Source organism: Sminthopsis crassicaudata, chromosome 3 (assembly GCF_048593235.1).
Source record: "Sminthopsis crassicaudata isolate SCR6 chromosome 3, ASM4859323v1, whole genome shotgun sequence".
Taxonomy (NCBI): Eukaryota; Metazoa; Chordata; class Mammalia; order Dasyuromorphia; family Dasyuridae; genus Sminthopsis; species Sminthopsis crassicaudata.
In genome coordinates, this window is record NC_133619.1 from 516,258,066 (window position 1) to 516,283,808 (window position 25,743).

At 39.8% G+C, this 25,743-nt stretch overlaps 1 protein-coding gene across 1 annotated transcript in view; it reads left to right on the top strand.

Moving 5' to 3' along the window:
• MYO7A (myosin VIIA) overlaps window positions 1-25,743 on the top strand; it is a 152,982-nt gene that overhangs the window by 55,084 nt on the left and 72,155 nt on the right. The window contains exons 15-22 of the mRNA XM_074304138.1: window positions 2,958-3,014; window positions 8,846-8,983; window positions 14,707-14,865; window positions 17,322-17,414; window positions 22,152-22,246; window positions 23,240-23,324; window positions 24,703-24,921; window positions 25,085-25,192. Coding sequence (XP_074160239.1) covers window positions 2,958-3,014; window positions 8,846-8,983; window positions 14,707-14,865; window positions 17,322-17,414; window positions 22,152-22,246; window positions 23,240-23,324; window positions 24,703-24,921; window positions 25,085-25,192 — 954 coding nt within the window. The remainder of the gene's footprint in view (window positions 1-2,957; window positions 3,015-8,845; window positions 8,984-14,706; window positions 14,866-17,321; window positions 17,415-22,151; window positions 22,247-23,239; window positions 23,325-24,702; window positions 24,922-25,084; window positions 25,193-25,743) is intronic.

Here is a 25,743-nt window from a genome sequence, read left to right on the forward strand (position 1 = left end):
ATATAAGAACACAAAATGCTGGAGTTGGAAGAGACTTTAGAACATAGAATGTAATAGTTGGAAGGTCCATAAAATATACAGTATTTGAGCTGGAAGGAAGATATTCTTTAGAGGTGTTCACTCTTTCCTTTACATACAAGTTGGTAAAGTTAGAGTGTGCAAAAAATATTTTTGGAATCTGCCCCTGACTTTGGTCTTTATACCTTGTCTTTCACACAGTGGACTCTTCCTCTCCTGTTGTTTTTTTTTTTTTTTCCTCCAGAAAAAATGTTTCTTAGTTCCCATGAGACTCAGGATAATTGGGGGAAGAGTGGGTTAGGGAACAGGGAGGATAATGTTGATAAAATTGGTGCCAGATGTCAACAGGCACAAATAGACTAGTAAGAATTTCCATTGGACTAGCCCTTCCTCCCTCCATTATGTCATCTATATAGCAGGGTTGGATTTGTTTTGCTTTCTTTTTGGCCTTTCTCCCCCTCAACTGTGAGCCCTTTCTTCTGGGCTCTCCCTGAAGGATGAATGAATGGATAGAAAGAAAGATGGATGCAGGGATGTGCTGATAACCATTTAACAAATAGCTCATGAAAATGCATGACATGCTTTTCATTTAATCTGCATTAGTAACATTTTTTCAACTCTTCCTTTAGTGCTAACTTCTGAAATGTAAATACTAACACTGAAAATTTAATAATTTATTCTTGGGACCTGGTAGGAACTGGCATCAGCACATCTCTGGGCAGATAGATGGATGGATGGATGGATGGATGGATGGATGGATTAGAGATGGACAGAGGGATGGGTAGATGGATGAAGACACAAATGAATGGAATAAAGTAAGGAAGAATGGATAGACATACTAAGGGAGTGATGCATAGATGGATGGCCACAGGTGTAAGGTAGAATTTCTGTTCCTGAAGCTAAGAAGACACATTCATTTCCACAAGACAGCTGAGAAAAGTCCAAAGTTGGGTGTAGCTGGGTGAATGGGGAGAACTGGGAGCAGTAGTTCTATATTTTCTCTTGACAACTTTAGTTCTGCTTTCCCACATCTGAATTGAAACATTTGTTCCAGTAATAACTCCATGCCTTCTTTTTCTTTCCTCTACAGTCACATTCCCTGTTTTCCTCTCATCTATCCTCTTCATTTTTTGCTCTCTCTCTTTCCTTCTCCATCCTATAACAATTTGATTAGGTTCAATAAGCATTTATCATGTGTGGGATATGTATTATACATTATGTTAGGAACTGGGAATACAAAGATAAAACAATTTTGGATTTTATGCTAGAAACAAGATAGAGCCATTGAAAAATTTTGAATAGAGAGGATACAAGCAATTTTTAAAAAAGCAATATCAGTTTGGCAGCTATGAGGAGGATGGGTTGGAAAAGGGAGACTATTGAGCCAGGGAGATGACAATGATAACAGCCATGTATAGTTAAGAGGTAACTGAGGGTGTGGACCAGAGTAGAGGTTGAGTGGAAAGGAAACAATGGGACAGAAGTTATAGAGGGAGAATTGACAGACCTGGACACTGATTGAATATGGTTGGGGTAGAGTGGAGTTGAGGACAAGGAAAGAGTCAAAGGTAACTCCAAAGTTGCTGACCTTGGTGGCTAAAAATATGGCAGTGCCATTAACACAAACAGAGAAGTTTGGAGAATGTATGGATGACATACTGAGCCTGCAAATAAATATGTCCAGGTGAAAATGGTCAGGGGACAGTTGATATTACTGGAATTTAAGAGAGAGATTAAGACTATAAATAAAGATATAAGAATTAGTTCAGAGTGACTTCAAATCTGGCCACAGATACTTACTAGCTATGTGACTCTGGGCAAGCCCACTTAACCCTGTTTCCCTCAATTTCCTCATCTGTAAAATGAGCTGGAGAAGAAAATGGCAATCCACTCCAGTATCTCTGCCAAGCCCCTCTCTCCACAAAGGGAGTCATGAAGAGTAGGACATGATTGAAGATGATTTAAACAATAACAAGGAGTTATTTACCTGCTTAGAGATAAAAGTACTAGTGATGTGCTCACTAAGGTGAAGGAAAGATACTTTAGCAGTAGTGTGAAGGATAGATTAAAGATTAGAGAGAATGGAAGCAAAGAGAGCAATGTGGAGTCCAGATTAGTTCAGGGAAGAGGTGGTAAGGACTTTAACTAAAGCAGTGGCTATAAAAGCGAAAAGGAGAATGGAAACGAAAATTACTTGGATTCGATTCGATTTTAGGGGAAGAATACAATCAACTTGTCAATTGGTTGAGGGTAGGGAGTTAGGAAGAGGAAAGAGTCAGAGCTGACTTTCTGAGCCTTCTTTACCCAGAAAATGGTGGGGTCAGTAGAAGAAATAGGGAAGTTAGTAGAATGGCAGATTTAAAAGAAAAGATAATGCATTCAGATTTAGGCATGTGGCATTTGAAATGAGAATAGGATATCCTCTTTCCTCTTTTTCCCCCTCCCTCCTCTTTCACTTTCTCTTCTTTATTTCCTCTTTTTTCCCTTCCTCCTTCCCTCATTTCTTTTTTCTCTGCTGTTTTCTCTTTCTTCATCCTTTTCTTCACTTTCTCTCTTTCTCCCTCCCTCTCTCCTATCTCCTTTTCTCTCTTCTGTTTCCTCCTCATTCATCTTTCTTCCTTTCTTCACTCAAGCATGGAGCCCTAATACTGGATATTTAGTGGGGTTTGTAAAGTGTACCCCTTTTCCTCTTTTTGAACCCTGCAGAAAAGTGCCAACTATATTGCCTTCACACTCTTATGCTCCCTCCCCTCTCCCCCATCATAATCAAACAGTATTCTCAGCCCTGGGACAGAGCCAGAAACCCCATTTCAGGACTCTCTCTTAGCTCTAGGACTTCCTCTTTTCACTTTTTGTTGTATTTTTTTTTTTTCCCCTTTTCTATTCCCCACCCTTTCTCTGTCTTCTGTCCTGATCTTCCCCTCCCCCTGCTCCCATAGTTTCTCTGTGGCTATGCATCCGGTTCTTTTGGCCAGTCAGCAGCCTCCTCAACAAAGGTAAAAATACCATAGTTAGAAGTGCTAAGAATATCCCCCAAAGCCCATGCTCTGGGCTCTGGGTTGGACTCTTGGTTTTGCTGTTGGGGAACTGGGAGAGGGTGCTTTGAATTGGGGTGGAGGGGTGTGCCTTTGAGTGCCATGAGCTTGCTGGTTGCTGTGTGGGTGACAATTAGGTAGAAGATATGGAAGAGGGAAAGTTTTGTAAAAGTTTTTGTTTTTGTTTTTTTGTTTTGTTTTGTTTTTGTGAGGCAATTTCAGTTAAGTGACTTGCCCAGGGTCACACAGCTAGTAAGTACTTAAGTATCTGAGGCTGGATTTGAACTTAGGTCCTCCTGACTCCAGGGCTAGTGCTCTATCCATTGTGTCATCTAGCTGTCCCCCAGGTTATGAAGACACAATGAAGAATGGAGGGCTTTACAATAGTGTTCAGAAGGGCAACCTGGGCTAATTCAAAACTGTTAGTAATAATAAAGGGGGCATTTATGTGGTGGATCGATGACACCTGGCCTTAGAATCAGAAAGACCTAGTTTAAATCTTAATTCCTGCCAACTGTAATAAGGGGTGAATCATTTGACTTTTCAGCACCCCAGGGAACACTCTAAGACTATATCTCATAGGTGAGTTGATAATGTGCATTCACAGAAAGAGTTTTCACATCATGAATTCTTTCTACAACGATGGAATAACAAATATGGAGCAAAATGTTAATAAGAGTAACAACACATTTCTATAATACTTTTAAGGTTTAAAAAGTACTTTACTCATCTATAGAGTTTGCATTAAAGTACACCACAGTGCCACATTCTGTCTTGGCTTTCCCTGCATGGGTACGTACTTTCTCAATTTCTGGGGTGAGGATTGGGATGGAGATGACAGTGGAGATGGGCTCCCCCCAGAAGTTGTAATGGTATTCTAAACCTGTTCTCAATCTAGAAACTAAAATCTCTACTCTGAAAAAGAATACAGAAATCCCTTCTTGGGCAACAAGGTAAATCACAGGGGAACAGTGGTTCCCAATAGTGGTTAATAGGTTTACTCTGTTAACAAGCCCTCCATTCAAGATAAGAATATAGTCAAAGGTTGAAGTCATCCATGCTGGAATTATAGAATGTCATAACTAAGGGGCCTTAGAACACACAACACAAAATATCAGCTGGAAGAGGCCTTAGAACAAAGAACATCATACTGGACACCAAAGTATGACCAATATGTAATCTGTGGACAAAGCTGGAGAAATTATACATGCTTGAATCATAGAATGCCAGAGTTAGAAAAGACTTTAGAACACAGAATGTCAGAGCAGATCTTAGAACACAAGACAGAAAATGTCAGAACTAGAAGTCTTAGAATATAGAATGTATGAGGAAGAAGGAACTTTAGGATAGAGTATCAGAGTTGGAAGGGACCTTAGAACTTAAAATATTAGAACATAGAACATCAGAATTGAAAGGGAATATAGCACATAGATGTTAAATGTCAGACTTGGAAAGGACCTTCAAATATATGATTTCAGAGATATAAGATCTATTGAAACGTACCTTTTGGTGCCCATTTAGTCTCTGCCTGTCACTTCACATCATTCATTTTATCTGATTCTCATGACCATCCTGAGAAGTCAGGTGGAAAGGCTTATTTTCAGTAGAAAGTGGAGTTCAGAGAGGGGATCTTGGCTTGGTCAAAGTCATATGATAAGTTAATGGTTAGAATCAGAATCAAAATTTAACATTCCTTTGTCCTTAGAAGGGACTTGGAGAGATTTTAGAATAATAAAATGTTAGATACTGAATTAATTATAGTTTACAGGTCCTTTGAACAATCCCTGTATTTTACCAAGGAGACAAGACGATGATTTGCTTAGAACCCAGGTTTCTTGACTCCTAAGTATTGGGCTTATTCTATTACACTACACTGTCTATCTAGCTTATGGTACTATGGGTGAGTGTCCAGCATTTTTTCTAAGGCTTTGTGTGAGGGAGATGGCTGTTTTTCAGCCGTAGAATTGATTTTTTTCTTCCTTTGTATTAATTTCTAAATTTTAAAGCTGAAAGTTTGGGCCCCCGCCAGCAACTCTTTGGGAAATAGAAATGCTAGCAAGCTGGATTAGGCAACTGATTGATTCTCTGCCAGGGAACTCCCAGCAGGTGCAAAGGGAATCCTTGGGTTTCCTAGGATCATCTGGATTGGGTCAGATACCCAGATTGATACCTCTGAATCTTAATTTAGAGAAAATCCAGTGAGGCAGGGTTCCAAAGTGGGAATGCCACTCTCTGATCCCAGCTCCATTCCCCATTCTCCTACCTGGTTCAGGGCCAGGAAGAGACTGAAGCCAAAGTGAGAGAGAGAAATCTCTCAGAATCCTGAGGCATTAGAACTAGAGAAGGGCTTGGAACACAGAACGTAATCCCCTAAAAAGGGACCTTGTAGATTAGCTCCCAAACAACTCATTTTGCAGATTTACAGATGGAGTTAAGGTTCAGGAAGGAAAAGGGACATCTCCAAGCACACGGTCTGTGTTTCTTTTGCCTGTATAGTGTCTTTTCATTACTTCTGCTCTTATATCTGCCAGTTAAGTAGTGCTATTTGCACAGAGTGCCAGGCTTGGAGTCAGGAAGCCTCATCTTTCTGTGTTAGGATTACAAGGGGAGGATAATTTATTTGCCAGATAAAATTAAGATTAAATTACAATTAAAAATTAAATTAAGATAAATTAAATTAAAATTAAAATTAAATTAAGATAAATTACAAGGTGAAGGATAACTTAGAGACGACAGGACCTTTACATTCCTGAGTTCAATTCTGGCCTCAGACACTTACTAGCCTGGGTCAGTCATTTAACTCTTCCTCAATTTCCTCATGAACAGGAGAAAAAAATGGCAAATCACCCCAATATTTTTGCTAAGAAGACTGGACAAGAGGTCAGATACTAAGGAAAAAATACCGCCAGCACCACCATGATAAAAACAACATTGACATAGTTTCACATCCTTGATCTCACATGAATCTGACAATAAGATTGCGCAAGAGACAGGACAAGCAAGAAAACTGGGGCTTAGATGAAGTGATTTGACTAAGGTCACAGCACAAACTGAGAGCCAAGCTAGATGTACAGGGCATCCCCAAAGTCTTAGTTAAGCTTTTAACGACTTTTGGGGGCACTTTCATACAATGTATATACAGAGAAATTGGAAAGTAATCTGAGAGGAAGGCAGTAGTATCTGAGAGGACCCTGAAAATCTGCTGTGGAAGATGAGATTTGAGCTTTGAAAAAAGGAGATGGAGAGAGTACCAGGTGTGGATGATGACTATCATTGCAAATTGGAGTTTGGTGTTTGAGGAATGAAACTAGGTTTGTAGTAGGGAGTGTAGAAACAAGCATGGAGCAGTAACCAGACCTCAAGAGAGAAACCCCAGAGGCAGCTGGAAGGCAGGTTCCTCCCTCCCCCATCTCCCAGGAGGTACAGCTCAGCAAAGATTAGCCTACTTCTCTAATACCCTTTCCTCCACACCCCAGCTCCTTCCATTCCTCAGCTAGAGGATTTGACTGAGCAAATCTCATTAAGAGTCATGAGATTAGTTAAAATAAGGACTCAGGGCTGGCCAATAGGGGACCCTCAGGAAGGGGAGGAGATCCTGGCTTTACCTGGGACAGCCAGGCTGGGCTGTCAGAACATTCTCATTTATTTTCTGGAGTGTTTCTCTCCCTTTGTCCTGAGCCACCTGGTGAGACTGACTGGAGGATCTTAGAATTCTAGATTCTCAGAATCAGAAAAAAGATCTCAGCTGATCTAGCTCAGGACAGTCTTCCTTCAGGATGTCTTTCAGTCACTACTTGGATACCTCCAGGGATGAGGAGTTCATTTCTCACAGAAGCAGACTATTTTACTTTGGATTGGCTCTGATTGTTAGGAAATCTATCTTTATGTTGAAAAACTGAAAACTACCTCTCTATGTCTCATCTCTATTGCTTCTACTTCTGTCCTAGAGAGGCTAAAGCAGAACTAATCTACTGCTGTGACAATCCCTTTCAGAGGGTGTTGGCAATGTTTTATATTTTCTTTTCTAGGAGGAAATGTCTCCTGGCCCCTCCTTTGAATAGCTTTCCTCTACCTGCCTTCCAGCTCCTCACTTAACCCTCACTCCCTACACAGCTAGTTGTAAGATCACTAAGTGACAAAATTGAATGGTGGGGAAACTGAGGCTCAGAGAAAAATAAATCTAAAGGGTAATGGGTAAAGGCCACATGGCCAAGATAAACTTGAAGTCATAGGATCATTAATAATAGAAATAATAACATGAATGTTAGTGACAAACTCACATATCACATTAAATTATAATAGAAATGTGAATTTGTTGTTAGTCTTATGATTTTATTTGGGAATTAAACAGGGAATGATGAATAGATCCTTATATTTGGAGTTAGGAAGAGCTGAATTTAGACATTAATAGCTATTTGGGTTAGGCAAATCACTTAATTTGTTTCAGGTTTACTTTCCTCATCTATAAACTAGGGATATCTACCTCAGACTTGCTTCGAGTATCAAATAAAGTAGTATTTGCAAAGCACTTGACAAACCTTAAAGTCCTATATAAATGCTTCCTTATTATTAAGATCCATATTTCTTTTTCATTAAATTTTTATTTTTTTAATGAAAGAAAATCTGTTTTCTCTCTTACCTCCTTGTGCAAAAAAAAAAAAAAAAAAAAAAAAAAGAAAGCAAAATTCTTTGCAAAAAAAAAAAAAATATGCATAGCAAAGCAAATTCCTGAAGTGATCATGTTTAAAAATATATATGTAGCTAGGGGGTGCAGAGGGTAGAGCACCAGCTCTGAAATCAGGAGGACCTGAGTTCAAATTTGGTCTCAGACACAACACTTCCTACCTTTGTGACTTTGGCAAGTCACTTAACCCCAATTGCCTTAGCAAGTCACTTAACCCCAATTGCCTTAGCAAAAAACAAAACACTATATATATATATATATATATATATATCTATGTCTATGTCTATATATATGTATATATATGTATATATATATATATATATATATGTCTATGTCTATGTCTATATATATGTATATATATGTATATATATGTCAGCACTCAGAGAGGCTGCATAGTATTATTTCATGGTCCTTTGGGCTCATGATTGGTCAGTGCTCTTAAGGCTTTTGAAGGCACTTGTTATTGTATCAAATGCTCTTTTACTCCTGCTCACTTCATTCTTCCTCTGTCTATATAAGTTCTCAAAAACGTTTGTTTTCATGCTATTGATTGTTCTCGTTCTGCCCAGAGGACAGTTGGTTTGTCCAAGGTCACACAACTGTTGAGCCAAAAGAGATCTTAAAAAAATGTTCTAGGGGAGAACAGTGAAGGCTGGTGATTTGTGGTGATGAATCACAGAAATTAACTCTAAGCTCTTAAAGATTTAAACTGTACTAAGATCTTTGGGACACCCCATATAAGCAGTGTTCTGCCTCAGAGAACTCAGGTTCTCTTACTCTACAGCTGTTGCCCTTCTGTGGGTTTCTAATAAAAAAAATAAAAATAAAAATAAAAAAGCTCAAAAACAGAGAAATTGCCTCAAAGAGAGGGGAAATAAAAAACTTGGCCCCAGCCCCTTCCGTTTCCCATTCCCTCAGCTGGGCTCTCTCAGGCTGTGTCCCTGGCCTCTGCTGACCTCCTTCCTTTCCTTTCCCTTCCCTGGGTCCCGCTTGGGTTCAGGGCCTGTAGGGAATGGGGGAGGAAAAGCCTCCCCCCACTCCCACCCCCATCTGTCACTCCTCCCCTTCCTGAGTCTGACCAGTTCCCTCTGCTCCTCTCCTGTGCTAGGGAGCAGAGACCAGGAAGCGCTCCCCTACTCTCAGCAGTCAGTTCAAACGCTCCCTGGAGCTGCTGATGCGAACCCTCAGCGTCTGCCAGCCCTTCTTCGTTCGCTGCATCAAGCCCAATGAGTTCAAGAAGCCCATGGTGAGTAATAAGAAAGGCCTAGCTCCCCTGGGGAATTGGGAGGATTATGAGGGAGCTGGAGGGAGGAATGACAAGGGTAGGTCAAGTAGGCACCTGCTGAAGAACAACTTGAAGCTTTGAACACAGAATGTCAGAGCTTGAGGGGACCTTAGAATACAGACTTTCTGAGCTTGGTAGGTCCTTACTTAGAACACAGACTATCACAGCTGGAAAGGACCTTAGAATACAGAATGTCAGAGCTAGAAAGGATCCTAGAACACCCAATGTCAGAAGTGGGAAGGATGTTAGAATACAGAATATCAGAGCTAGAATCTTAAAACACATAATATCAGAACTTGGAAGGGCCCTAGAATGTAGGATCTAAGAGCTGGGAAGGACCTTAGAACACAGAATGTCAGAGCTAGAATGGATCTTAGAACACAGAATGTCAGAGCTGGGAGAAACCTTAGATCATATAATTTTCAAGCCCAGAGAACATTAGGAATAATTATATTGCTGTTGGTGATGATAATAACTCACATTTATGAAGTTTTTAATGTTTACAAAATGCTTTCTGTCAACAAGTCTTATAAAGGAAATAATGTAATTATTAAAATTAACATTTTACTGATGAAGAAATTAAAACCTTAAAGAGATAACATCCCTTACCCATAGTTACACAGAACTAGGGCATTGATCTCTAGTGGAATTAAGCAGAGGGAGGCATCAATTGGCATCAATAGCCTCATTTTAAACTAGTAAAAGCAGGAGAAGGGGTCTTCTGCTCTCAGTTCATGACAGTCAGTTTTGCTCCTAGAATTTTTTTCTCTAGGAGAGATTTTCTCATGTCTCTCTTCTTAGATGATGCTGTTGTCAATACTTATTATATCTTGACACCTTGAGTTGGTTAAAATGAATACTCAGTTACAACTAATAATTTTAGTACAAGGTAAAAATGTACCTCAGGCAAGACACATCAAACTGTTCTCAAATTGGCTTTCTAATTATTGAAGAGAAAGTAATCTAAGAAGCAAATAAGCAGAAGGAATTTATTATTAAGACAGTTTCTGCTGCTGAGTGCATGTACAAATTTTATCACTCTAGGGAAAAGCCCAAATTGCCTCCCTCCCCCCAGTTCAAGTTAGCTTTGTGCTTGGTTCATAGATAGCAAATTAGACTGAGAAGTGGGAAGTCATGGGATGAGAAACTTCTCTGAAATATTTATTGACTAAGAAATTATGTCAATGCCATTTCAAAGTAACTGAGGTGGCAATGACTCATTGGGAGCAACTATCAGTAATTAGATTTTAAAAGACAGTGTCCTCTTCAGAAAGTGAATTAGAATAACAGAATGTGGGATATCAGAGCAGTAAGAAACCTTAGAACTCCAGAAATAAGAGGGACCCTCTAGCATCTTTGCCAGAAAAACCCCAAATAGCGTTATAAAGAGTTGGACATAACTGAAATGACTGAGAACAACGATAAGGGGCCATCTGAACCAAAGGTTCTAAATGTGGTCTTTGTGATCTTGGTTTTAAATCTATCTATCTATCTCTATCTATCTATCTATCTATCTATCTATCTATCTATCTATCTATCCACACACACACACACACGTGTGTGTGTGTGTATGTGTATTGTAACTATTTCAATATATTTGGCTTCCTTTATAATGCAATATACTACTCTTTATGCATCTAAAAACATTATTCTGAGGACTCCATAGGTTTCATTGGACTTCCAGGAAAAACCTTGACATAAGAAAAGATTGTAAAAGTAGAAAGTCACCTTACTCCCTTCTCCCCACCTTAATTTTAAGAGGAAGATTCTGAGGTCTAAAGATATTAAGTGATTTAGGATTATAATTTTAGAGCTCACTTGTCAATTAGTCCAACTCCTTCATTTTACAGATGATGAAACTGAGACCTAGAGAGTTAAATAGCTTGTCTGAGTCATATAGGTGGTGAGTGCCAGTTGGACCAAACTTAGGTTACCTTTGATATGTCAGATCTTGGCTAGGTCCAGAAGAATCATAAACATTGGATAGAAATTGAAAGGAGAAATTGAATTCATTATAAGAAAAAGCTTGCCAACAATCAACCACAACTGCCCCAAAATAGGAGGCTTCCTTTAAGAGTTCTCATTGGATGTCTGCTAGTCAAAGAGATTAAAGGAGATTCCTCTTCAAGCACAAGTTGGACTAGAGAGAGAAGTTATGGGTTCCCCTCCAGCTCTGAGATTCTGTGACTTTAAACACACATAGTAGTTTCTTTAGGTGAGTTCTTAAGTCATTGTGAGATAAGCATGTGCCTCTTAAAAATAAATCTTAGTTTTTCTGCCATAGTTCTGCATTTAAGATAAGCCTTATTCTCCAATTGATAAATGGTCAAAGACAGACAATTTTCAAATGAAGAATTTCAAACTCTTTCTAGTCATATGAAAAAGTGCTCTAAATCACTATTGATCAGAGAAATGCAAATTAAGACAATTTTGTAGAGATACCACTACACACCTGTCAGATTGTCTAAAATGACAGGAAAAGATAATAATGAATGCTAGAGGGGATGTGGAAAAACTGGGACACTGATGCATTGTTGGTAGAATTGTGAACGAATCCAACCATTTTGGAGAACAAATTAGAACTATGCTCAAAAAGTTATCAAACTGTGCATATCTTTTGACTCAGCAGTGTTTCTACTGGGCCTATATCCCAAAGAGATCTTAAAGGAGGGAAAAGGACCTATATGTGCAAAAGGGTTTGTAGCAGCCTTTTGTGTAGTGACAAGAAACTGGAAACTGAATGGATGCCCATCAGTTGGAGAATGGCTGAATGAATGATGGTATATGAATGTTATAGAATATTATTGTTCTATAAGAAATGATCAGAAGGATGATTTTAGAGAGGCTTAGAGAGACTTATATGAACTGATGCTAAGTGAAGTGAGCAGAACTAGGAGATGATCAATTCTGATGGATATGGCTTATCTCAACATTGAGATGATTCAGACCAATTCCAATAATTTTGTGATGATAAGAACTATCTATATCCAGAGAGAGGACTGGGAACTGAATGTGGATCATAACATAGAATTTCCACTTATTTTGTTGTTGTTTGCTCAAATTTTATTTTCTTTCTCTTTTTTTTTTTTTTTGCCTTTTTGATCTGATTCTTCTTGTGCAGTAAGATAATTATATAAATATGTATGCTTATATTGGATTTACATATATTTTTACCATATTTAACATGTATTGGATTACTTGCCATCTATAAGAGGGGGTGGGGGAAAGAGAGAAATTGGAACACAAGATTTTGCAAGGGTCAGTGGTGAAAAATTATCCTTGCATATGTTTTGAAAATAAAAAGCTTCAATAAACAAACAAAGAAAAAAAAATAAGCCTTGGTATATTGACTGGGAAGATCAAGAACTCATTCCTATGTCCTAAAGATCCCTGTGGTTTTCCTAGGCAGCATGCCTGGGGGATAAAAGAAGGGGATAATGATGATGCTGAAGATGAGAGAGGATGCTAATAATAAATGTCTCTGTTTCAATAGTGCTTCATGAACTATTGTTTTTCCCTTATACTTTTATATTTTTCTTAAATGTTCTAATTTATATGTGCAATCTCCCTTGTTAGAATATAAGTTGCTCAAGGGCAAGAACTGTCTTTTGGCTCTTTTTGTATCTAGCACTTATCAAAGTGCCTCTAATACAAAGTAGGCAATTAATAAATGGTTATTGATTGATTGTAAGCTCTTTGAGGGCAGGAACTGCCTTTTGCTTCTTTTTGTATTTCATTAGCACGGTGTCTTAGCACATAGTTGGTATTTAATGAATGCTTATTGACTCAGTTTCCTATTACCAGTGAACCTGATTGTTGGGGGATGAAGAGTTGCTGGCGGTGTCTTGATGATAACAACAAAAAGATAAGAGTGGTGGTGGAGCATTGGAATGTTCCAGCTGTCCATTGTTCCCAAAGAATCTTGCCGTCTCTTGATCCTAAGAAGGGAATACTTCCTTTCTGGACAAGACTAAGCAGGAACTTGAAAAGGGATTCTCTCTGCTAGCATGGGACTGCATGCTGGGTAAAGGAAAAACTCTTTATTTTGACAATGAGGTGAAGAGAGGCTGCTGATCTTAACTTCAGGCTTCTACTGTTTAGGAACCATAAGTTCTTTTTTTGTTTTTAAATAATAATAGGTTTTTATTTTTCAAAATATATGCAAAGATAGTTTGCAACATTCATCCTTGCAAAACCTAGTGTTCCAAATTTTTCTCCTTCCCTCCCTACTCCCCTAAGTAGCAAGTAATCCAATATATATTAAGCATACAACTCATCATGCTGCACAAGAAAATCAAATCAAAAGGAAAAATGAGAAAAAAAACCAAACAAGCGAACAAGAGTAAGAAAGATGAAAATATTATGTTGTGATCCACATTCAGTCCCCAAAGTCCTCTTTCTGGATGCAGATGGCTCTCTCCATTGCAAGTCTATTGGAATTGGCCTGAATTACCTCATTGTTGAAAAGAGCCATGTGCATTAGAATTGATCATCACATAATCTTGTTGCTGTGTACAATGTTCTTTTCGTTCTCATCACTTCACTCAGCATCAGCTCATGTAAGTCTCTCCAGGCCTTTCTGAAATCATCCTGCTGATAATTTCTTACAGAACAATAATATTCCATAACATTTATATACCATCACTCATTCAGCCATTCTCCAACTGATGGGCATCAATTCAGTTTCCAGTTTCTGGCCACTACAAAGAGAGCGGCCTCAAACATCATGTACATTATGGGTCCCTTTCCCTCCTTTAATATTTCTTTGGAATATATGCCTAGTAGTAGCACTGCTGGATCACAGGTTATGCACTGTTTGATAACACTTTGGGCAGGAACCATAAGTTCTAAAGTCTTTAAAGGTTACAAAACTTCTTATATACAGCTTTTCATTGGCAGCATAGGATGGTGCACAAATGCTCTCTTAGAGTCTGAGGAGCTAGGTGAAAATCCTGGTTCCTCAAATTACTACCTGAACAACTTTGGATAAAATTGCTTAATCACTCTAGACCTTGGTTTCCTTATTTACAAAAATGAACTAGGATTAGCTAGATGGCACAGTGGGTAGAGCACCAGTCCTGAAGTCAGGAGATCCTGAGTTCAAATGTGATCTCAGGCACTTATATTTCCTAGCGAGGTGACCCTAGGCAAGTCACTTAACCCCAATTGCCTCAGCAAAAAAAAAAAAAAAAAAAAAAAAAAAAGGAAGGATGGATAGATGGATTGGAGTAGATGGCTGGTAAAAGCTCTTGTTCTGGATCTATAATCCTATGAATACCAAATTTTGGATCAGAGTACTTAGGTTTGAATCTCAGCCTTGTCACTTACTATGGATGAAAACTTGAGTATATGACTCAATTTCTTCCGGCCTTCTTTTCAGCAAAATGGCATTAATTGACCTCTAAAAATCCAACTCAAAACCTTGATCCTATGGATAACCCCATAGTGTAGGGTAGTCCAAAAATTATCATTCCCATTTTGCCAAAAAAAAAAAAATGAAACCTCGTGAGAGGTTCTAATTAATAAGAGGCTGAGCTGAGATTACCCATCTAGGCTCTCTGGCCCCAAACCCTGGACTTATAATTATTTTCATTTTACTATAGCGCTCTGTCTAATGTCAGGAGGAAGTCAGGCAGAGGATTGGAGGGAGGGCTATTCCTCACTTATCCTGTTTTCCCACCCAGCTCTTTGACCGGCACCTTTGTGTGCGTCAGCTGAGATATTCTGGGATGATGGAAACCATAAGGATCCGCCGGGCTGGTTACCCTATTCGATACACCTTTGTGGAGTTTGTGGAGCGCTACCGTGTGCTTATGCCTGGAGTGAAGCCAGCTTACAAGCAGGTACATCTGGACAAGCTGCGTAGCGGCCCTAGACATCCAGGGGAGCTTTGCCAAGGGCATGAAGACAGAGCCAGGCCAGCCTCTGGAGTTTTTGGATGGCTATTAACAAAATGGGGCAGGACGGGGATAAGGTTAAGGGGACATAGGAGCCCAAAGGCCAGTAGGAGGCCAACAAATATTTTGTTTTAGAGCTCTATACTCAGACCTGGGAATACAAAGGTAGAAAACAACAAAGCCCCTTTCCTTAAGGAGTTTACAATCTGCTATAGGGAAGGGATATGGCCTCTACACAGATGGGTAGAAAAGGAAGATTTTGACAAGGGCAAAGGAAAAATCCAGACAAAGTCTTCTATGGAAGTTTGTTGAAGTAGTGAATGCTTTCAGCTGAGAAATTCAGGGAAGATTTCGTGGACTCCACATCATTCAGGTTAGACTTGGGAAGAAGAGAAACATTTCAACATGTAGAGATGAGGAATGGGTATGTTCCAGGTCTGAGAGAAGGTCGGCACAACTATCCAGATATTTGTAGTCAGAGAGGGCAGGGTGAGATTAGGGGCTCGTTATTGTCCAGTTTAGCTGGAATATAGATTCTGTGAGAGAAACCTGGAGAGACAGGTTGGAGGCACATAGTGAAGAGCTTTAAATGACATGCTAAGAACCAATCAGCAAACATGTGCTTATATATTAAGTATCTCTTATGTACCAGACCATGTGCTAAGTGCAACAGCTTAAATACTACCCTTTCAGGGAACTCATCACTTTTTCCCATACTAAGGCAGCCCATTCCATTGTGGGGCAGATTTCATCTAATTTTATATTTTGTAAATTGAATGATCTCTGTGATCTCTGATTGTTAGGAAGTTCTACCTAAAGCACAGGATCAAGCATGTTTCTCTCTGAACTCTGGTTACTCTAGGAGCAAATACAAAATGCTGTGTGGCACACAAAACCCTTCGCAACCTAGCCCCCTCCCAACTTTCTAAAAGTCTTCTTACACTTTGCTCCCTAACACATGCTCTTCCATCCAGGGATACTGGCTGTTCCACAAACAAGACACTTCTCTGGGCTCCATGCATTTTCTCCAGCCTAGAACCTCTCCCTTTTCTAGCTACTGACCTCTCTGGCCTCTATTAAGTCCAATAAAATATCATCTTTTACTGGAAGCTTCTTCCATCCCTTTTTCATTCTAGTCTCTTCCCTCTGTTAATTATCTCCTATTCATCCTGTTTTATCTTTCCTGTACATAGGTGTTTGCACGTTGTCTCTCTCTTTAGACAGTAATTTCCTTGAGGGCAGGGACTGCTGTTTGCCTCATGATATGTATTCCCAGCTCTAAGCACAATGTCTAGCTTGCCTTAAGTAGGTATTTAAAAAATGTTTTGTGATTGATATATATCATGTCACCTTCAAGAAGAAAATTGAAGAGACGGGATATTTGAGCTTTGAAATTGGGTCTAAGATCACAAATTTAGAATCGAGAGAGTTCTAACAGTTCTTCTAGGCCAACACTCTTATTTATAGATGAAAAGATGAACTTGAATTTGAACTTGGGTCAGGGGAAAAGCTTACCATCATAAAAAGAGCTGCCTGGTTGGCAGACCTGGCTCCTAGTCCTGGTTCTGTCATTAATTTTCTAAGTGACAACAAATAGGTTGTCATTCTCTTTTCTGGGCTCAGTTTTATTATCTTGCACATGAAGATTATACTAAGACCTGTGTGTCCCATTTCACAGGGCTGTTGAGAAGAGATGATAGCATCTAGTAGCTCTCTAAAGAGTTCTAAGGGTGCCTAAGGTACAGTGCGATATTTTTATTTTGCAATTACTGAACAAAGGTAGAAGATAAAGTTGAGCTCCTATGGATAGGCCATCTCTCTGATAGTTTCTAAGAGAATTTGTGTTTTCAAAGGTTGGGTAGGATGTGGGAAGTCAAAAGGCACTAGAAATGCAAGCCCCTATGCTGAGCCTTGGAGAATAAGGATATTAAGAGGTAAAATGTACTCTTTCCTCACTATATCTGTTGAAATCCCCATGTTCCTTCAAGACCGGGCTTAGGGCCATGTAGATTTTCAGAGGTGGAAACACAGAATATCAGATCTAGGAGGGGTGTTAGAACACAGAGCGTCAGAGTTGGAAAGGAAACCAAGAACAGGAATTTCAGAGTTAGAAAGGGACCTGGTACATAAAATTTAAGAGATAGAAGGAAAGAAAACTTATAACACAGAATGCTGGAGATGAAAGGAATCTTAGACATAGAATATCAGAGATGGGAGGACAGTGAAAATGTAGAATGTCAGCTGCAAAAGAGCTTGGAACATAGAATGTCAGAATTACAAAGGGGATTTAGAACATAAAATAACAGAGTTGGGAGGGCCCTGAAAACATAGAATGCCTTCATCAAAAACAAGTCAAACCAGACTAACTTTATTTTCTCTTTCAACAACTCTTCCCTCTCCAGGAAGATCTTCGGGGCACTTGCCAACGCATTGCTGAAGTTGTGCTAGGGAGACATGATGATTGGCAGATTGGCAAAACTAAGATCTTTCTGAAGGTAAAGTATGGGGTAAAATATGAGCATCCCTCTCTACTTAATGGTGGTTAGGGGAGGATGAAGGGTCAAGAGGTCACTGTCATTCTGTAGGGGAAGGAATTCTACAAACAGTACCAGATTATATCTTTTAAGCTCATTCTATACTTTCTTTAAAAAAAAAATTAATTATTTTATTTTAAACATGCTTTAGTTTTAAATTTTGAGTCCCAGATTCTCACCCTAGCTTCTACCCCCAACATTGAAAAGGCAAACAGTTTACATGTAAAATCATACAGAACATATTTCATATTAGTCATAATGCAAAACAAAGCAAAAAAAATTAGAAAATAATTATTTCAATTTTTCAATTTTCAAAATTTCAATTTTAATTTTAATTAATTCAAGTTTTAGTCAGAGTTCATCAGTTCTCTCTCTGGAGATGGAGAGCATTTTTTCATCATGAGTCCTTTGGAATAGACCACTGTATTGATCAGAGTAGTCTTGAATAGCTAGTGCTCCTCTTGGCCCTGAAACTGTAACAAAGCCCCTGCTTCCTTAAGATTACCAACCACAAATGCTCCTCTCCACCCTGGATACCTCTTACAACATTGAGTTGGTCCAGTCTAGCCACTACAGAGAGTGAGTACAAAATTGTTCATGAGACAAGTGAAATAGTCCATATCTTCTGGCAGGCAGCTCCCACATAAGTGCATAGTATTGTGGATAGAGCACCAGTCCTGGAGTCAAGTGGAGCTGAGTTCAAATTTGAAATTTGGCAAAATTCAGATTACCTCACAAAAATAAACCAAAAAACTCCTCCTCAAAATAAGTGCATATTATTACACAACATAACATAATCCTTGGATTGAAAATTCATCAAAATCTTGCCCATTTTCTGAAATAATCATGCATATACACAGACCCATAGTTTACCATTTTTATAAATCTCAGAGCTTGTTTAGATTGTTGGAATCTCAAGATACCTCCAGCAAAGCTGTCTTCCTTGGTGGGTGCCCATGCCCAGCTTGGGCTCCAAGGCCCTTCTCAGCTCTGGCATTCTGGGCTCTCAGGCCCTTTCTAGTTCTCCTTCTGGGCTTTAAAGTCTTTGCCAGCTCTGATATTCCGTGCTCTAAGGCCTCTTCTACCTCTGACTGACTGTCTATGCTCATTTTTAAAGTTCCCTTTTCTGATTTGAGAGGCTGTGTTGTAAGTCTCTGGCCATTCATTCAGTCAATGAGTCCGTAACTTGGGTGTCAGCACTAACATACTTTGCAGCAGAGTTGCCCTCCTTTTTGTTCTACTGAAAATAGGGGAGGTCTGCTTTCTTCGTGGCTCTCAGCTAGCCCATGCCATGCTTGGAGGGGCTCAGCTCAGCCTTTTCTCCCTTCAGTTGTACCCACGTGCCCCTCCATATTTGTTTCTGCCGTCCCTCTCACTGCCACTGACCTGGCAGGTGTTATCTGGCTCAGCCAGCCGCCTGAGCAGGAAATGGGGAATGGGAGAGGTTACTGAGGGGAAGATCAGGGCTGGTGTGTCAGGAAGCATGGAAGGGCGCTCTCAGGCACGCAGGAAAGCCTTCTTTCACAACTAGGCATCCTCGCATGATAAAAGGCAGCTTGTGTTCTAGAAGAGCTAAGGGACATTTGGGTACGGGTCCTGTTCTGAGGATCAGTCTGAGATGTTGGTTTCCTTATCTGAGTCTCAGTTTTCTTTATGTAAAAATGGGACTAATGATACTTGTACTAACTATCTTACAGAAAGTGCTATCATAGAAATAATAATGATTTTATTGTAAATGATCATAACAAACCTCAAATCACTATATAAATCTGTCATTATTGCTTATGAAAATGACAAATTTACATAGTGTTTCAAGGCTTGTTATTATCTTTTGTAATAGTCACATGAATAAAGCTTGTCTAGGGAGCAAAGGGGTGGGGAGAGTGGGGAAAGAATGGCCCCATCTCTGAAGGACCATGACAGTGACTTGGATGACAATTTGGTCCTGGCCCAGCTATTGAAGTGATTTCTGCGCCCTAGGGGACCTCTGGGAGAAGTTTTGGATTTATAAGGGGCTCAAAAATTGTGATCAAGACTTGAGTTGTGCATCCTGGAGGTCTTTGAGCAGACTCTATCTCCTTCTTTCATAGAATGGGGTTAATAATCCCTAACCTGTCTTTTCTATGGATTTTTGGAATGATCTAAGCTGTTGGATATTCTGAAGAACATGCAAATATATTAATAATTTAGCCATGGACATGAATTTTCACATATGTAAATCACATATAGTGGAATGACAAATCCATTGCTCCCATATAGACTTACAAGCATTTTTGTACTTAAAAATACTTTCACATGCACAAGTTATGCATTCTCATAATCATATAATACTGAATGCATGTGTGTGTACTCTGGAGCATATATGTACTCATGTCAGAAACACAGAATGCAATAAACATCTTCATCATACTATCCATGCGTATAATACATGTTTCCCACCCCACTGTCATCTTTGGGGGGGAAAAAAAGGAGATAGTGTTTTTTATCTACAAGAATAGCAGGAAGATCCATTCATTCTGCCCAGGACATGGGAAGAGGGAGCCCAGCATTTCTGCCCAAGCCAGCCAATGGAGGCAGGGGATTTGGACTCTAGTCCCAAGCTGTGCTAATATTTAACTGTCCATATGAACTTTGCCAAGATTCTTCCATTCCTTGGGCCTCAAATTCTACCCTTGTAAAAGGGATGAAATAACTCCTAGCTTGCCTCCCTTCCATGTTATTTACAAGAGACTATGGAGGGGCCAGAGGTATCAGGTATTATAATTAAAGTGCTCCGGTTTATTGTGTCAGGAGAAGTGAATCCTATGATAATATGATAATGATATCCCATGATAAAGTTATGTTATTCCTCATAGCTCCTGAGGAAAGGTGAGGTTGGAAATGTGAAGTGGCTCCAGGAGATTGGGCTTCCCATCACTAGCAGGAGATTGGGATTGGAGAGGGGACAGACTTATGGAGGTTCATAAAGATATCAAGCTGGAAGGACCTTGGAACATAGAACATAGAATGTCGGAGTTGAAGGGCCCTTAGAATACAGAATGTTGGAGTTGAAAAAGACTTTAGAAAATAAAATGTTATAGTTGAAAGAATGGAATGTCAGACCTGGAAGAGACCTTATAGCTTAGAATGTCAGAGCTGTAAGAAATCTTAGAACACAGAAAGTTGGAACAGGAAGGGTCTTTAGGTCATAGACTATATAATATAAATACAGTAACGTCTTTGGAATACAGACTGTTAGAGCTCTGGGGGGACTTTGTGAAACAAAATGTTAAAAAAATTGAAATAGAAAATGATGAATTTGAGGAAAACAACAAAGAATCCAATTTGTTTGAAATACAGTTCACGTGAAAAGGAATAATGGGAATTAAATCTAGGAAGGTAAGTTTTAGTCAAACTATGGAAGAAGAGATTTTTTAAAAGAGATTTAAAAAAAAAAAAAAACTTTCATCCCATCTAGAAATTTAAAGAAACTTGCTCAACAACCCCAAATTATGTTAATAACTCTCCTTGTAAGCACTTTGTTCATAAAAATCAATGAAAAAAAGTTATATTAACAGTTGGCTGAAACCAAAATTGAATTCATAGCAAATCAAGACATTCTTCAATGAACAGCCTTCTCTGCTAACTGTTATTAGTCTTCGTCACCTAGATGTCGTCACCTAGATGTCACTCCCGTCACTAAGAGATGTCAGCTTAATGGATAAGAGTGCTAGATCAGGAGTCAGAAAGTGCTGAGTTCAAATGTAGATGTATGACTCTGTGTGCTTAACCTCTGTTTGCCCCAGTTTTGTCACCTGTAAAATGGGAATAATAATAACATCTGCTTCCCAGAGTTTTGGTGAAACTCAAATGAAATAATATTTGTAAAGCGCTTAGTACAGGCCACAGCTATCCCTCTGGCTTCCCACGGCTCCCATCAGGGAATGTTATTGTCCCTACTGTATCAGCTCCTCTAGCTGTCCTGTGTCCCAGGGACTGGATGCTCTATGCCAGACAAAATCCTTCTCTGTTCCATGTCCTGCTTTTGTTCTTCCTAGAACATACTCTTGGCTAAATAGATACACAGTTTTCTTGTCATCAAAACATCATACAAGGAAAACAACCTTCTGAATTTACTCTCTCATATCTTCTTTCCTATTGACCTCTGATCCCACAGAATTTGCCCAGGGATTGGGCATTCTACAATGCCCTTCCTTGTATAACCAATCATCAGTCTCAGTCTCCATCAGCAATGTCAGACATGAAGACTCTGAAGTAGGAACTCAACAGCACTCCGATTTCCCTCCAATTAGAAATTTTTAATAATTGTATTTTATTTGTAAATTAATTTATTAATATTTATTTCCTCTGTCTACCATTTACTCTCATTTAAAAGAAAGGCAAATTCCTGTAACAAACATTTATAGTTGAGCAAAGCAAATTGTGGTATATCAATGTAATGAAATATCATTGATTTGCAAGAAATAATGAAGGCGATGACTGCAGAAAAATGAAATAGTGAAATGAACGGAACAGCAGAACAATTGGTAACATATTAATGACATTATCTCCAAGGAGAGATATGACCTTGCCTTCAAAGCTTGGAATCTCTGATGTAGCTGAAAGGTGGTTGGGAAAAGGTTTCTTGAATGCTCATGGATCCCCTACACCTCAGAACCCCTTTTCTACCGGATGACTGAAAGTGGGTTTTCTCCCTAGGATCATCATGACATGATGCTTGAGATTGAGAGGGACAAGGCTATCACCGACCGAGTGATCCTTCTTCAAAAAGTCATCCGAGGATTTAAAGACAGGTATTTGAGAGCAGTTCACATGTAGATACAAACATATAACACATACTCTACATAAATATACACATACAGATAAGTAGGCACATGCACTGATTCACTAACATGCATATAATCAAGTCCTATTTATGTGATAGACACTGCATTAGACATCGAGTCTACATATACACATCATGTTAGAATGCAAATATATTAATAGTTTAGCCATGGACATGAATTTTCACATATGTAAATCTACATATAGTGGGTTGACAAATCCATTGCTCCCATATAGACTTACAAGCATTTTTGTACTTAAAAATACTTTCACATGCACAAGTTATGCATTCTCATAATCATATTATACTGAACTCATGTGTGTGTACTCTGGAGCATATATGTACTCATGTCAGAAACACAGAATGCAATAAACATCTTCATCATACTATACATGCATATAATACATGTTTCCCACCCCACTGTCATCTTTGGAGGGGGAAAAAAAGGAGATAATGTTTTTCATCCACAAGAATAGCAGGAAGATCCATTCATTCTGCCCAGGACATGGGAAGAGGGAGCCCAGAATTTCTGCCCAAACCAGCCAATGGAGGCAGGGGATTTGGACTCTAGCCCCGAGCTGTGCTAATATTTAACTGTTCATATGAACTTTGCCAAGATTCTTCCATTCCTTGGGCCTCAATTTCTACCTTTGTAAAAGGGATGAAATAACCCCTGGCTTGGCTCTCTTCCATGGTTATTTACAGGAGACTGTAGGAGCCAGGGGTACCAGGTATTATAGTGAAAGAGCTCCAGCTTACTCTATGTCAGGAGAAGTGAATCCCAATCCCAGCTGTGTTCCTGAGCTCTTTTGTGACCCTGGACACTTCTTCCTCTAAAAAAGGAAGCCCATAATCCCTGAATTACTTGACTCCCCCAGTTATTGTGAGTAGGGCTCTTCTTAAACTGTAAAGTTGATGGGTGTCAGTGGAGAGTGCTGATGCTGATGCTGATGGTTTTAAGGTCCAACTACCTGAGGCTGAAGAATGCTGCAACGCTCATTCAGAGGCACTGGCGGGGCCACAACTGTAGGAGGAACTATGGGGCGGTAAGTGCATCTCACCAGCCTGCCTGCATTTCAGAAGAGGCCTTGGAACTCCCATCATTCGCTTCTCCACCATTTTCCATGCTGAGTGCACAAAGCAGGCTGTTTTCCTTTGAAAGCCAGCTTGATTAAGTGGTACAATCACAAGAATGCTAATTCTAGAGCCAAGGAGACTTGGATTCAAATCCTACCTCTGACATTTATTTGTCTTGTGATCTTGGCCATGTCACAGCTTTCCTGGTCCTTAGTTTCCTTAGTATCAGCATCTATGATACATCTATGATACTATGATATGTATAAGGAACCCAGGATGGGGGTGTTTGATTTGGGGGATATCCTTTTCTCTTAAAAAAGATGGTAAAATGGACTGATTGTCCAGCTTGGGAGTCAGAGGAAGCACCAAACTATTTTTCTCTTTGGTTCTCAGTTTCCTCATCTGTAAAATGAAGGAGTCTTTAAAGTCCCCTCTAGCTTATATGTATTTTCTCCTTAATCATTTAACAAGTATTTATCAAACACTTATTATGAATGGGGAAATAGAAAATAAATTTTCTTTTTAGAATTTTTTTGAGAATTTTATGACATCCCCGTGGAGATAATTAGATAAACTTTGGAGGAACTTATGGAGACTGTTGTTTTGTTAATTATGCAGAGAGATTTATTAATTAATTACTATGACTTGGCCACTAAAGCATGTGGAAAAATGGCTTTTATCTTTTTGTACCCCCTGGTCTGAAGGGACAGTCCCTGCCCTCAGAGAGTACTCATGTTAAAAATGTGATCCTCACCTTTAGAGACCACCTAATCTGAAAAGACAGTCTTAAGTCTTCTAGTCTGAGAAGACACTGTCTCTGCTGTCAGGGACTCCTTGTCAGCATATAAGGCATTGATCCTGCCCTTGGGGAACATTTATTTTGAAGGGAGATGTGGGTTCTGCCCTCAGAAAGTCCCTTGTTTGAGAAGGGCCATATCCAGGGCCATCTCTGGTTGTCCTGATCTATATCTGGCCACTGGACCCAGATGACTCTGGAGGGGAAAATGAGGCAAGTAACCTTGTACAGTCCTTGTACAGCCCATCCTCACTTTAATCCAATTCACTTTTATATCATGAAATCATCTCCCTGAAGCCATGGACCTCTTCAAGAAGGAACAATATCATGGTCCCTCTCATTAAGGAGGTTGAGACAGTCCCATCCTTCAGGGAACCCTAAGTATGAAGGCAAGATGCAAAAGTATGCTACAGACAATTGAGATAAAGGATCTGAGTCTCCAGAGAATTGTGCTGGAATTCTGGGGTTTCTGGGAGCACCTGGCCTGGAAGGGTTGGCAAAGCTGCTTGGAGGAGGAAGTCCTGAAGCATCATATCTCACTTTGATTGCAGATGAGGATGGGTTTCCTGCGGCTCCAGGCCTTGTACCGGTCCAGGAAGCTCCACAAGCAGTACCGATTGGCCCGAAGGCGGATCATCGACTTCCAGGCCAGGTGTCGGGGGTATCTGGTACGCAGAGCGTTCAGGCACCGGCTCTGGGCCGTCCTGACTGTGCAGGCCTATGCCAGGGGCATGATAGCCCGGAGACTCCATAGGCGCCTGAAGGCAGAGGTGAGTTGGGAATGGGAGAACCTAGCACCAATCCCTTGCCCAATCACTCCTAAGGGATACATTGGCCTGGTACTGTAGTATATTAGAGCTTGGACTTTAGAAACTCAGGGATGTTCCTTCCAGCTCTTAATATTTTGTGTGCTATCATCCTCCCCACCCCCAGTATCTTCGCCGTTTGGAAGCTGAGAAACTGCGATTGGCAGAGGAGGAGAAACTGAAAAAGGAGATGAGTGCGAAGAAAGCGAAGGAAGAAGCGGAGAAGAAGCATCAGGTAAAGGAAGGAGAAAGGCCCAGGGACTCCCCAGGTCTCCCTGCTCTTCTCTCCTCTGGGACTTCACTGAAGCTTTCCAGGAAGGGTGCTCCTGGCACTGGGGAGCAGGAGGAGAAAGGGTCCAGCAGATTGGAAGGGACCTGGTAGGTGGGTGGGAGGCAACAGTGTGGATGGAGCCCTCAGTAGAAAATAGAACAAAGTAAAATCAGATGACAACTAGTGGAGCCATGGTGCACAAGAGTGCCAGGTCTGGAGTCAGGACAAGTGGTGTGATCCTGGACAAGTCACTTAAACCTATTTGCCTCAGTTTCTTTCTCTGTAAACTGGAGAAAGAAATGGCAATCCACTCCAGAATCTTGTTTAACCCCAAAAAGGGTCATGGAAAATTGAACACAAGGGGTTCAAATGCAGCCTCAGACACTAAACACTTACTAGCTGTGTGACCTTGGACAAGTCATTTTAACCCCAATTGCCAAAATACATAAATACATAGAAGAATTGGGCACAACTAAAATGACTCAATAACAATAATAAATCAGGCAGGTGGATTT